Source organism: Carassius carassius, chromosome 29, assembly GCF_963082965.1.
Source record: "Carassius carassius chromosome 29, fCarCar2.1, whole genome shotgun sequence".
Taxonomy (NCBI): Eukaryota; Metazoa; Chordata; class Actinopteri; order Cypriniformes; family Cyprinidae; genus Carassius; species Carassius carassius.
Window position 1 is genome coordinate 9,712,224 of NC_081783.1, and position 15,065 is coordinate 9,727,288.

Consider the following 15,065-nt stretch of genomic DNA (forward strand, 5'->3'; position numbering starts at 1 on the left):
ATGATTATTATCGTTTCAAACGACTTGAGCTATAGGCCAGAGAAATATGAGCCGGCGACTTCTGTCTCAAATCTTCACAGAGATTTGAAAGGAACAGCCAAGAGACACTCGTTGATTGGTCTAAACTCACGAGGGGGTGGGGTGAGGAACCACACCAGACAAAACTATTAAAACACTTTTTTTGCTTAACCTTTCTGTACCAGGAGACAAACGCTAAGCGAATAGAGGAAACGTGTATGAAGACGCGGTGGACCTGTACTTCTACAACCTGAAAATAACACACCGTTAGAAAAGAATCAGTAGCCTAGACCAAGATTTCACCTTTAAACCACAAAACTCGTCTAAAGACATTTCAGCGACATGACATTTTTTGTAATTCCTCGGTTGACTTTTCTCTGTCTCCTCATTTTTCTCAACGTCTCTTCAGCTTCAGAGGTGAAAAGCTCAAACAACAGTTCCAGTAAGTCTTTGATTCTCATTATATTAATAACTTTACACATCCGGATTTAATTGTCTTTTATTAGTTGTATGTAAAGTTCTTCTTTTTGTTAAAAGCATAAGAATAAGTTACGTACAGTATCTACGTAAGCACCATTATAACAGTTCGAATGTGTAAGAAGTGCACTGAGCTGTAGCCTAACATGCTCAGACATAAGATTCAGTCTAAAATAGCCTGTCTACATTTGTTCATTTTGCTGCACCACTGACACAGTCTGACAGCAGGATACAGGGGAGTGAGTTTTAGACCTTAAAATAATTAATTCTTCAGAAAGTAGACTGGGTGACCCATGGATGGAAATTATTTCATCATATCATCATTACTCACCCTCATGTCATATGGAGGCCATTTCACTACATCACGGACAGAAGAAGAAGAAACAAATTCAGAAAGATTCGACATTTTGATTCCGTTGCCTATGAGATAAAAGGTTGAAATTTATGTCATAAGTCAGATAGCAAACTGATATAGAATCAACGTAGAATCGACGTTTCTCGTGGCGTCGAAACGACGTTGATCTCCGATCTACTATTAACATTTTCTGCTTGTTTTTAAAAATCTCACATACTTACTACTAAATAAATTAGCCTGTATAAGTAAAACTTTATTAAACACATCACATTCAGTCACAATTTCTTTATTATTTATACAATACAGTTTATACACAGTTACACATACATGTGTAGAGCACAACCCTTCTAAGTCTAGCAAAGAAAATGCTTTTACACACAAATACACACACAAATAGGTATAAAGTATATTATAGGCTAATATAAATTGTGTCAAGTAACAAATTAAAAGCTATATTGACTAAATAAAAAAAAAATATGACCAAATGTGTCTGATCACTATCATTGCTATATATATATATATATATATATATATATATATATATATATATATAAAATAATGGTGACTGAGGCTGTCACTCTTTGCTTTTGTGTTCCACAAAATAAAAGACATATGAGTGAGATGTTGATTTATAAAGCAGACAAAGGTAGATCAAGTAGATCAATCAATTTTCATTTGCAATAAAAACTTGAGTTGTTTGTAATATCAGGGATGTGACCTAATCAGGTCAGGTTTGATCATGTAGGCCACAATTAGACAATAAAGTTCTTTTTTTAGTTGACTCCATGATTAAATTTATCTAATAATTTTATTATCATGTGCCTTAAAAATATGATCTTTTGTATATTTTCATATAAAATGGCAACATTTGATGTAAAACATGTATTTCTTTTCTTTTTATTACGTATATAAAATGTAAACAAAAAATGCCTTGTGTTATTTAGCACGTGCTATTTAACTGATTCACTTTTAAAAACTCTTTGGATCTACACAAAACATGCAAATGATTTTTGGATTCAAAATGTAAATTTTTACTTAAAGAGTAACTAAACCCTAAACCAACTTTTTTTAGTTAATGATCTATAAGATTGGGGCTTTATTAGTGCTGTTCATTGATTCGAGTAACTTTTTTGACATTTGAGTATAAAGTGTTTGAATTCTACAATATATGGTGTAAAAACGTGTGAGTGCTGCCCTCTTCAGGTTCAACGGTGGCTACTGCAGTTGATTTTTCCTATTGGATGTTGCGGTGGCAAGTGACGTAAGCGGTGGCAGGTGACGTAAGCAGTTTCCAGCTCACCACGCCCCTTGGTACGAGCTACCACGCCCTTGGCAGTATAAAACTATCAAAATCACTGTAGTGAGTCAGGAGCTGGAATTGCGAGTATTGAGAATGACCAGGATAGTCTATTATAGCATCTATTTAGCATAGCAATTATATCGTTATTTAGATCTTCAAGTTAGCATAGATTTATCTGTATTTAGTACAGTGGTCAGGATGGTACGGAAGTGTGTTGCTAGTTGCGACAGCACTGCTGGACTGCATAGTTTACCAGCAGACTTTAAAATCAAGCGCCAGTGGTTGCATGCACTTGGCCTGGAAGACCGCAAGTTCCCGCCTAGAGCTCGAGTGTGCAAACTGCATTTTACACAGGATTGCTTCTCCAACGCAATGGAGGTGGAAATGGGCTTCTCCACACAGCTCGCGCTGAAAAGCGACGCGGTGCGGGAGTTAAGACCGCAGTTTGAGCCAGCGGCTCGATTTGATATGAACAGACACCTCGATACCCTCCACTTCAGGTAAAAGTAGGGGAGAAAAGTCCCCTACTTCAAATGATCGCTCTGTTGCAAAGCTACTTGCGTCACTACAGTCACTCTCCATTTTAGCGTCTCTGACAGCAGCTGTCAGTCAATCCGTCACTGCGGGTCTCATGTTCACGCTGCACTCGCTCAGCCCCGCCCTAGGTTCATCCCCTCTATCTCCGCTGTGATCTGCCCACTTTTCAGCATTTTTCAAATATTGTCAGTGGGTGGAGTCAGGCTCTGAGCAGGGGTTTAGTTACACTTTAAAGGTAATAAGTTTGCATCCCCTGAATATTCAGTTGCTAATGTCCCTTTGTTATATTTGCATACAGTACATCTACTGTACAATCGAGACACTTTGTACCTTATTATAACAAAATTGAGCACTTGTGACATTGAAATTTGTATTTGTAGAGAATATTTCAATCATCAAGAAAATGTTTTTGGAGTTGCAAGCTTGTATTTTGTTTCTTTCTCTCTCACAAACACAACAAAACCTTCTCAAAATCTTCACTACATGTGCATAAATCCTATTCTACAAATTAAAAAATTCACAGGCTCAGTTATACCAGATTTATGCAGGGCTGCATTTCATTTTGCTCATATTATTGAATATTTTTTTTCCTGAAATGTGTTTATTAGAACTGGACATATTTACAGACTTTATGAGAATAGTAGTATTTGTAGATAAGATCATGGTAGAATGACCTGCCTTTTATTAATTTGAGCAGCTGAGTCTTTAGCCATTTTCCAAAAGCACTTACCATTTCTATTAAGCTCATTTCTATTCAATTTGCTCTAATTTGTAAAAAAATAAAATAATAATAATAGTAAATAAATAACTTGTGTAGTGTGCTAGACTAAAGCCCCTTTCACAATGCACGGTGGTCCCAAAAAAAAAGGCAGATCAATGTTTGTGACTAAAAAATATGTGCAAACTGTAATGAAGCAGAGATCAGTTAGTTTGTTCTGAAGCTGACATCGTTCGCCAGCTTAAGTGAAACAAAACACGTCACATCGTAATGTCATGTGTCTTTACGGGATCTTTATGGGTTGTGTGTACGCGCACACAGATTCCGGAAAATCACTGGCAGTGTGAATGAACCAAAATCTAACGATCCAGGAACAATTGCCAGGACACATTACCCGTGTATTATCTAGAATCTCAGTGTGAAAGGGGCTAAACTGAGCACTTGTATACTGTTGTTCTCTTATTTGTAGAATAGGATTTGTGCACCTCAGAATTAGGGCTGGGATAAACGATTATTTTTTAAACGATTAATCTAGCGATTATTTTTTCGATGCATCGATTAATCTAACGATAAATTTTTTTCAGGCCGATTCGATTTCGATTATCTCCCCATTAATTGACTACTAACAATTTATACATGTTGATTTACATATCTGAATGAAAAAAACATGAATTCCTTAACATTGCAATATATGTTTATTGCTCTTAAAATTACAAAATAAAAGACTGACTAAGAATGCATTACTTTGCACTTGTATAGAGATAGCATTCAATAAAACCTTGAAGCCTTGAAAACACATAGCTTACTGAAACAAGCTTACTGAACACATAGGGCCTAGCTTACTGAAAAAAAGTTCTTCTTTCAGATGAAAATAACAACAACTTGATTTCTAGCATTCAATAAAAAAGTTCACCCAAAATACTTGTTTAGAGCAATTGAAAGAATACAGTAACCAATGTAAACTTTAGGGCTTTAAGCTAATACAGAGAGTTCTTTTCCAAAAAAAAAAGAAGAAAAAATGGAGAAAAAAAATCTCCGAATGCTCCACGTGAAACTTTGGCGTTACGCCCTTTTTCTATCGTGTCTAATGATTTTGGTTAATATTCATGAGGGGAGGGGGGTGGGGGAAGAGAGAGAAAGAGAGAGAGAGAGAGTGCTCGTGTAGTTTGAATACTGTGAGTGAAACTGCGCGTGAAACTTAGGTGTTTCGCCCTTTTTCTATCGTGTTTAATGATTTTGATTAATATGCACAAGAGAGAGAGAGCAAGAAGTGCTCGTGTTGTTTGAAGACTATGAGTGCGCGCGCAGCCGGGGCTCTCTTGTACGCGCCCTGTCACTGTCACTCCCCGATCAAATAAGGCTTTGACAGCCGCCAAAAAAGATCAATGCAGAAAAACCCCTGGATTGGTTATATAACGTTGGACAGAATGTTGATCCGGCCATCGCGTATATTCAGTGCACATAAGGTAAACGTTTTGCAAACGTTTTTTAGAGAAATAAAAACAGGTCGACGAATCGATGCGCATATTTTGCGTCGACCTATTTTTTGCGTCGACGTCATCGATGACCTCGACGCGTTGTCCCAGCCCTACTCAGAATATGAAATGGTGTAACTGTTGTGTTGTGTTTGCTGGAGAGAATTAGTAAAAAAAAAAAACATATTGTTAGTGCTAAAAAAATGTATCCTTGACTTTAAATTTACAAATATGCATGTGTGACTATTCATTACAACATTTCCACTGTCACAGGTGCTCAGGTTTGCTACAATAATACCTTCACAGAACATAATAGTAGTAGTCAGCTATCCATGCAAAGTGTGGTGTACTGTAGGTACAGCTGTCCAGGCCAACATCTGATGTGCTGATCTCTTCAACGGTCATCCCAGGAAACCTTCAATAAAAACAAAATCCATCAAACATTACCAATATAACAGGGCTGTACAATCCTGTTCCTGGAGATCTACCTACCTGCAGAATTCAGATCTGACCCTGATCCAACACACACGTCTGTAACTGTCAACTGCTTTCACTGATGTGATGTGAACTAGATTTGCTGACAAATTCTTCCCTGAAAGTAAATTGATAACACAGTGAAACTGTATTTACGTAGAGGATCGTTTAATAAAGTCACAATATTACTGTAACGTCATACAAACTTCAGAATCTCAGGAAGGAGGAGGCGGGAACCAGCGGACAATCAAACAAAGCTTTAATAATTAAATAAAGACAAAACATCGCGCCAGCCCCTCGCAGACGACTGTCGTGCACAAACACAAAATAAAGCACAGGCCTGGTCCTCTCTTGTCCTTCACTGTCGTTGCTCTTCTTTTATATCCTTCCGATCTCCTCCGTGGGACTCGAGACCAGTGAGTGTCACAGGTGTCCCTCATTTACAATCACTCCACCGGCCTTGCTCCGTTCCCAAGGCTCTCTGCCCCACCCCACTCGCCACAATTACTTTTTTAATGATCTCAGTAGTAACATTGTTAAATAAAATTTGCATTGCTAACAGGCGAGTGCTTATGAGAAAGGCATGTAACAGCTTTTTATGTTCATTTACAGTCATTTACATTCGTATCTTAAATACATAGGAGTACAAGCAGAAAATGTAGGAGCACACTTTAAATCAGCCTGCAAACTTAGGCCATCCTTATAAATATTCTTGTTTGCCGTAACCCGACCGACCCTGTCAATTTAGCACCGACTCAATTTTATTTATTGTTTTTGCTTTTAGTCCGACCGACTTGCTGATTGTAAATTTGCGTTAAGACCGACCAATTATTTTTTTACTCTTCAAACAACTAATACAAACGCAATAAATATACTATTAATTATATTTAAGTAAGTATTGTAAATATATAAATTGCCTTGGCCTACATACAAATGAAGGCTATCTTCTTTAATTAAAAAAAACCCTTGACGTCATCTGTGTTTACACGGATGTCACACTGTGGCCTGTGCGTTCGCTTCGTCTCATACTCTCACTCACTGTGAGAGTCAACGGTTCGCTGCGGCTGCAGTAAACTAAATGTTCGCGGTCACTGTTCAAAGTCATACGGGTTCGGGCACCATAATACATCTAAAAATATTCATTAAAACAGCTCGACACCACTTTAACTTGGAAAAACTGTGCCCAGATCTTTTCCCATCCCTTCTCCTCTCTAGTCTAAAACCGTGACCGTGTCGACTGTCACTTTATGTTCGAAAATCTATTGCACGAATCAAGCACGAATCAACCAACACAAGTTTGGAAAACGAAAATAAGAAAATGATTTTAACAACCTTTTCTCGGAGCGTGGCCAGGTTTTTTTTTTTTTTTTTTTTGAACAGGCGTCACACAGCAACTGCAGCTTCAGACAAACACGCATAACAGCAAATAATACTTCTGCACAATGTTTCTCTTTTTACAACAGAAATGTGAATTCAGCTGGTATTCAGTCTCATACAATTTCGGGCTTGAATCGCATAGGGCTGTCAAAATAGCTGAAAAAACTAAATTCGAATTTTTTACTTAAATATGATCAAAATTCGAATTGTATTCGAATTTTAAATGCATAATTTCAGTTAGGGTGAAGAAAAGCTTTTTGCTTCTCTTGGTTTCAGTTTTGATGTAAACAAGATCTTCTCCACATTGATTTTTTTTTTTTCTTCAACTGGATAGGCTAACATAACCTTATAATGCAATGACACATATATTGTCATCGCATCTGCTGCGCGTACACGAGGTGAAAGATGATACAGCAGATACTGCGTGTCGAGCTCGTCTGCCTTAGAAAGTTGTGTAGACACAGCTGTGCGCGGCGAGATGGAATGGAACATGTACCGGGGCTCATAAGGCAGCTTCCTTAATGCACACCTAAAATTCATATGCGCATTCGAATGTGGATTTTTATTTTAAATTCGCCGAATATTCAAAAAAAAATTTTTTTTTGATAGCCTAAGAAAATCGCCTATGCGATTTTTTTGTTGTTGAAATTTAATCGTAAACACAGCCATGTTGAAGCCTGCAGTAAATGTTTTGCATTATGGCAGTCCACTCTGCTTATTGTTTTTCGAAAATTTTGCACTCCTGTTTGTCATTTTGCACGTAACTTCATGCCAATAAATCATCAGAAATATTGGTCTTTACCAATATATTGAATCTTTACATTCCTCCTGCCTGTTGTCCGTGGATTTACCTATATTTGGTGTTATTTGCCGTATAAAACTTTAGACATGCAAAATCGATTTTACAATCGATTCAATGAACACTCGTCACTCAAATCAAACAGGATTTTTTTCACAAAAGTGACAACCCAAGAAAGCAAAGTAAACGTTCTCTCATTTGTAGGTTGCATTGATACGTAGCGGTGGATGCAAGTAAAAAAGTACCTCATTTTTTTTCTCACCTGAAATTCATGCAATAAACATGTTTTTGACAAAGATTTAAATTTGTTTGTGGTCTATATAGCCTGCATCAAAATGAGGTTTGCAATGATGCGCCCAAAGGCACGGGTTGAAGACCCAGTCAGTGACGTTTCCATCATCTGAAATCTTTGTGAGGTCTGGCATCTTCAGACCACACTCTGGAGAAACAGGAAAACAAAAGGAGGAAGATTAGCATAGCTGTTCATATTTCACACAAAAGATTTATTTCATCACATTTAACAGAAGTGAAACATTATAAGATGTTTTCTTTGTGAATACATGTTAAAATGTCATTGAACGTTCACAGTGAGCTTGATTGACAGGTGATCTGACCTATCATAACGCCAATACTGCCATCTTGCCTGACAAACAAATTACCATATTTTCCGCACTATAGGGTGAATCAAAGAGCCTTAAATTTTCTCAAAAATCGGGCGTGCACCTGATAATCCGGTGCGCCTTCTGTGTACACTGAGTTCCAAAATCTGTAAAAATGTTGTTGTGCGACTTTGGTAAGCACTCGCGTACCTGACTGTCGGACCATTTCCCGCTGACACAGGGACGTAATACGTAGACTACGTATGCTGGCAGCGATCAACCATGATAAGAGTGAACCCGGCATGTTTGATGACGAAAGCTGTTCAAAAGCTGTTGCCCAGCTGTTCAATTCAGACACAGAAGATGAGGAGTTTGATGGATCTGTGGAAGAAGATTGATTAAAAAATAATGTGAGTGTATTGTTAAATAGTAGAATAAAGTTCAACTAAACTCACTGTTTTGAGACTGCGCCTTATAATCCGGTGCGCCTTACCCCCAATTTCCACCAGATGCGTAACGGCTCCGCTGCGTGACAGCTCCGTGTTCCGTCGTCCGTCAATACCCACCAGGTCCGTATTTGTTGCGTAACGGCTGCGGTCATGACTGACAGCTGACGTCACGATGCCCCATGTAATCTCGCGAATTCTGGTGTGATCGCGCGATATGTAGTTTCTATAAACAGAACTACCAAACCAGGAACAGTTTTCCATCCGAAGGAGTATAGGATAGAACTCTTTTCTTTTCTCTTTTCATTTCTTCATCCATCCTGTCAACGGGGTTAAAACTTCAACAAGCCTGTCTCCGCCCATTATGACGTTTTCAAGGTGTAGTGTAGGGAAATATGAGCGCGGTGTATTTTATTTTGAAAATTAAACGGATCTTTTATTTTGTTTCTGGCTGTTCCGTTTTGTCACTCGACTTCCTGTCCTGCGTACTCTGCCCTGTAGTGCTGCGGAGCGTTCCGGCATCCGGCAAAAATAGAAGCTCTGCGTATCTGGTCCGGAGGGCTGCGGATCGCCGGAGTCGGAACGCAGCTGTAACGCATTCAGTGGAAATACACTCATTGACTTTAATGGAAACCTATTGACTCCGCCGCCGTGACGGAGCCGTAACGCAGCCGTTACGCATCTGGTGGAAATTGGGGGTTATGGTGCAGAAAATACAGTAGACAGGAGAGTAGATTAACTTCAGTGGACTTAAACTTGAAAAATGATGTATAAAGACTTGTGACACAGGGCTCCAAACTGCGACTAAAACGGTCGCATTTGCGACCATAAATATTAAAATGCGAGTGAAGTTTTTGCTGGACCTATGTGTTTACATGCTATCTCTTAAAAAATTGCATGTAATGCCTTTTTTCCTGATTGTTTTGCATTCACATCTTTTGTTATGTTCACGCATTGAGAGCATGCGCATCAAAGTTTTAGTGGGAAAAAGAGTTTTAAACAGTCCTCATCTGCCGCGCAGCAGCGCTGACACACACCTGATAAACGCGCGAGAGAGAGAAATGATGGAGACTTGAAGAGAAAGTGCAGAAAAACAGCCTCTATTTCGTTCATAACTTGAACAAACTACAACAGGTAAAGCTGTCATCTGTGTGGATATTGGCAATATCGTTAACAGTTCTCGTTTATAATCATAAGGCTTCTTCTTAACAAGATCTTAGTCCATGCTGTGTTCTGTTAATGCATGAACTTCATTATTTGAAGTGCACTTGCCGTCCAGTAATCGCAAAAAGCTTTGTGCTTTGTAATTTTTTAATTTACAAAGTATCAGCTTTAAAATTATTCCAAATTCATAACAAAATTCAGACAATAAATACAGTTTTGGTGCTCTTTAAGGGGCCGTTCACATATCGCGCCTAAAACGCGTGAAAAACGCTAGGTGTGCCGCTTTCTGATTTTTTTCCAAAAGCCTTCGGGCTCCTGAGGCATCTGCCGTTGCGAAGCAAACCATGACCTCTCTCCATGACCTCGCTTCCATTATGAGCACGCACGCATACCGCGCGCCTACATTTGAAATAACAAACTTGAGCGCGCAAAAGACGCGACATGTGAATGGCCCCTAATGCGGCAGGTGCGATCGCGAGTAGTGCCTCAGTTCAAGCAGCACGTGAACCTATCATACGTTGCTCTTTACTACTAGAGTACATAATGAACATGAATTAACATCAAAAGGTAGGCTATTTTATAAGAGATTCTACAGTACAACACTTTCAAACTGCGGAAAACGTTTAAAGCTTGTAAGCATTGAAACGTAATATTAACCTCAGTAACCTTTCGGTGTCCATAAGCTCATCAGTCAGCTAGAAAAATAACTATAAAGAGGAGCATTTTGCTATATTTATGAACTATTGAATTTTAATATTTTTACTTAACCTGTTGTCTACATGATTCAACTCCTCCTATAAAATGAAATTTTACTAATTAAGAAAAACAGACTGAAAGTGTGAAAGACATGCACTCTTAAAAATAAAGGAGCTTAAAAGGTTCTTCACAGAACAGTTTGGGTCCACAAAGAACCATTCAGTCAAAGGCTCTTTGAAGAACAATCTCTTTCTGACCTTTTCATAATCTGTTATTGTCTTCAAATGTTAAAGGTTCTTTATGAAACCATTTAGACAGGAAAAAAAGGTTCTTCTATGGTATCATGAAGCACCTTTATTTTTAAGAGAGTATGAGAACATTTACAGGATGCATTGAGGAGGACCCCAAACTATACTCAGGGGCCAAGTGATGCTTATGGTCCATGATATTGGTACAGATTTTGTGTAATATACAACGTATGACTGTATGTTTCAAGTTGGAAAAGACATTTAGCTCCCACTTAAGTGAACCTTCATTCCCAGGTCATCTACAAGATGGATTAAAATGCTGATAAAGTCAAGAAAAGATGAGACATAAACACGTCAGTATGATTAAAAAGTTAAAATGTAAAATAAATAATTTAAATGAAATGCATAAAACATGTTTATTCTGTGGCACCTAAAAAAATAATTTGGCACCTAAGTTTTTTTCTTATAGGAGCCAATGGCTCCTTAATCTATTTTTTTTGTTTGGAGCCTTTTTATTTTGTGCTTCGATTAAATATGAATCAATCGGTTCATGTGTGCTGCTTGAACTGAGGCGCTACAGCGATCTGTAACACATTAAAACAGCACAAATCACTATTTATTGTTTGAATTTACAAAAAAAAAAAGGGGCCAAATTTGAAAGCTGAAAACTTGTTTCATACCAGAAGTGACCTTCTCTGTCTTCTTCTCTTTGTTGTCAGTTTCCTCTTTTGTCCACGATGTATTTTTCGCTGTGTGAGAACAATGTGTGAACTGTGAGAGCAGCATGGCTTGTCAGACATAGCAACAGTATTTAAGGAGGGCCGGTTTTATGCGAAGGGTCAGTTGATTGCTATGATCAAAGGTGATTTTTCAGCATCATTACTTCAGTCGTTAGCATCATATGATCCTCCAGAAATCATTATAATATGCTACTTTTTGCCAAAGAAACACTTCTTATAAATATGAATGTTAAAAAACAGCTCTGTTTTATATTTTTGTGTAAACCGTTAATAACAGCATAGAGTTTATTTATTTATTTTAAAGCTTGATTGTTATATAGACCCCAAACTTCTAAATGGTAATGTACACTACATTTTTAAAAAGAAATTCATATTTTTATTCATCAAGGACACATTAAATTAATCAAAAGTTAGTGTCAAGAAGAAATTTCTATTTATCAAAGAATTCTCTCTCTCTCTCTCTCTCTCTCTCTCTCTCTATATATATATATATATATACATTCACATTCATATATCATGTCATGGAGCCAACAATATTCAGTATACAATGACAGTTTTATCACAAGAAACCAAGCTACCAGAAATGTAGAAAAGAGAAAGAATATGTTTTTAATAAATATCCAGTTAACTGTTTTTATCAATTTGTTTACCATTAGACGATATCAAAATGCGTTTGAACTGTGACACTGATGTAATGACGTCACTGATTAACGGTAACGTTAGTGTATATTTAGGTTAAATTAAAAAGCCTATTTTCAATCATCTATTGAAAAATGACCAGCAAATCTTTTATAGAACTGTCAATGCCTCTCATCTACACATAAATGTGTTATTAAAATCCCAAACTCTTCATGAAAAGCTCAGTCTATGGAGTTAGCATACATTACCTCCTCTGATAACGGTTATGATGCTCACAGATTTGTTCGAAAACACTAAACCATTTCTATGAAGCAAATTCAACAGATGCGGGTCAAATACAAGCAAGAGAAATGTCAGGTACAGTGGCATATGATATTTGTGCAATGTTAATTTACTAAACTTACCGAAAGCAGTGAAAACAGCAGCGAGAAACAGAGCTGCAGCTGGCCAGTGTTTTCGATCGCCCCGTTTCCATGGCAACTCCCTCCGCTCCAGCGTTTGAATCTGAATGAACGCTACTCCCGTGTTCAGCGCGCACTCATTAAAACACGCAGAATTTACAGAAACACTCAACCCCCAAATTATAGGCTAAGTTTAAGTAACTTAGCCTATAATATTCAGTGGCAGACGGACAACCCACGAGGCTACATAAAATAATGAAGAAAAATACATTTAGTGACTCTCTTTCTCTGAGAGTGCACTCGCAGATCTCTGATTCCTCTGATCAAGTTTCAACATAGATCCGACGTTATGATTTCGATCAGATGCGTCGGTTGATGAGTCAACGTGATTTCGACGTTGAATCTATGATTTATTTTCCACTAAATAACGTTCTGATGTTCCGATCAAATAGTGAACGTTGATTCAACATCGAAATTTGATCGACGGCCGATACTGACCTTTACAACCAAACATCGACGTTGAATCAACGTCTGCTTGCTATCTGGGAAGAGTGAAAATGTTGAGATAATGTGATAAAAAAAGCCATTGAGCAAAGAAGTAAAAATTGTGACATTATGATTTGATATAAAAAGTCAAAATTATAATTAATAAGAATAATTAATTTATTGAGGAATTGATTAAATATTGATAAGACACTGTTGAAAAGTTGACTTCTTAACACAGCCAGCCATTATTTATAAATTTCATTAATAATTATTTTATTTTTGTCATAACTTCTTGTCATTTATCAATTTATAGGATGTCTACATTTTTGAAAGTCAGAAGTTTTCATTGAAATTATGACATTTTGTTGTACTGTGTAGAACACAGTAAATGATTGTCTCAAATGCATCTATTAAAAAAAGGTTCAAAAGCTCACTGATACTCCAGAAGGAAAAACCATGCATTAAGAGGCGGTGGGGGTGAAAACTTTTGAACAAAATGGAGATGTGTAAATTTTTCCTTATTTTGCCTATATAATTTTTTTTTTTTTTTTTTTTTTTTTTTTTTTTTTAGTACTGCCTTTCAGAGGATACAGAAGGTAGTTAATAAGTTCAATTTACCCTGATCTTCAAATTCAAAAAGTTTTCACCCATGGTTCTTAATGCATGGTTTTTCCTTCTGGAGCATCAGTGAGCATTTGAACCTTCTGTAATAGATGCATACGACGCATATGAGCATATGAGCAAACGTTCAGGTAACAACACAGTAGGCTATTAAGAATCAAGTGGATGTAAACTCTTGAATGGGGTCATTTTTCATAAATTCAACTATTATTTTCTCTTGTCGATTCTATGTAAACATCTTTTATGATATAAAAGATATAAGATGTGACTAAAACTGATAAATCTGTCTTTCCTTCACTTAGGGGTGCGAAGCCTGCCTCTGTTTAACAACACACTTCAAGAAAAGCATAAGGAGCAGATCCAGAGCTACAACTTTACACTAGTGGTTCCTCTTGTCTGCCTCTTCGCCTTTTTCATTGGGCTTCCTTCAAACTTGTTGGCTCTCTGGGTGCTGCTCTTCCGAACCAAGAAACTCCCATCCACCATTTTGCTGATCAACCTCACCTTCTGCGATCTTCTGCTACTGCTGGTGCTCCCCTTCCGTATCGTGTACCACTTCCTGGGCAACAACTGGACATTTGGAGAACCATTCTGTCGAGTTGTAATTGGGCTCCTCTATGGAAACATGTACGGCTCCGTGGTTTGTCTGGCACTGATCGCTGTGGATCGCTACATAGCTCTCGTTCACCCTTTTGGTGCCAAGATGCTACGGAGTAACAAGAATTCTGTCTGTATGGGTGTTTTGGTTTGGATCGTGGTTATAGCTGCTGCTGTGCCCTTATTAGCCTCACAACAGTCCTATAAGATAATCGACCCTCCTCTAACAACCTGCCATGATGCACTACCTAGAGAACAGCAAGAAAAGTACTTCCTGCCGTACTTTGCTGTTCTCTTCTCCATATGCTTTCTGCTTCCACTGCTGGTTGTACTGGTTTGCTATTCTGCGGTGTTACACACACTTATTGCTGAAGGGGAGCGTTTTGCACATGCAATAAGAGTGACTGTGCTGATGTTAATTGTTTTTGTGGTTTGCTTATTGCCTAGTAACATTCTCATGCTTTTGCATTACTCAAGTTCAGCTTTTGACCTATATGTTCCATACCAGATTGCTTTGTCTTTCAGCACCTTTAACAGCTGCTTCGATCCTTTCATCTTTTATTATGTGTCTAAGGATTTCAGACAGAGGTTATGGGAGGCTCTCAGATGTTCTGGGTCTGATTCAGAGTCCTCCTCAGAATCGAGGACAAAGGTAACCTTACTATCAAAGAAGAGCAAGACTGAAGGAGCAGCCGGATCATGAGTTTAGCATGACAGGTTTGCAAATCAGAAGACATTAGGTTATGTAAGTCAAAAATTCTAGGGCGTACTGAATAATTACTATAGATAACTGTCTGTCTATCTGTCCACCCACCTGTCATTTTGCCTATCTGTGTGTATAACTTGAAATTAGTTTCATTTGCATAGGAAAAACTGATGTGAGGAGATATGATTTCTG

At 37.8% G+C, this 15,065-nt stretch overlaps 1 protein-coding gene across 1 annotated transcript; it reads left to right on the plus strand.

Moving 5' to 3' along the window:
* Window positions 1-205: 205 nt before the first annotated feature.
* On the plus strand, window positions 206-15,065 carry si:ch211-132p1.2 (proteinase-activated receptor 4). Its single transcript, XM_059516716.1, has 2 exons — window positions 206-460; window positions 13,873-15,065. The coding sequence occupies exons 1-2, from the start codon at window positions 361-363 to the stop codon at window positions 14,868-14,870; spliced, it is 1,098 nt and encodes a 365-aa protein (XP_059372699.1). The 5' UTR covers window positions 206-360; the 3' UTR covers window positions 14,871-15,065.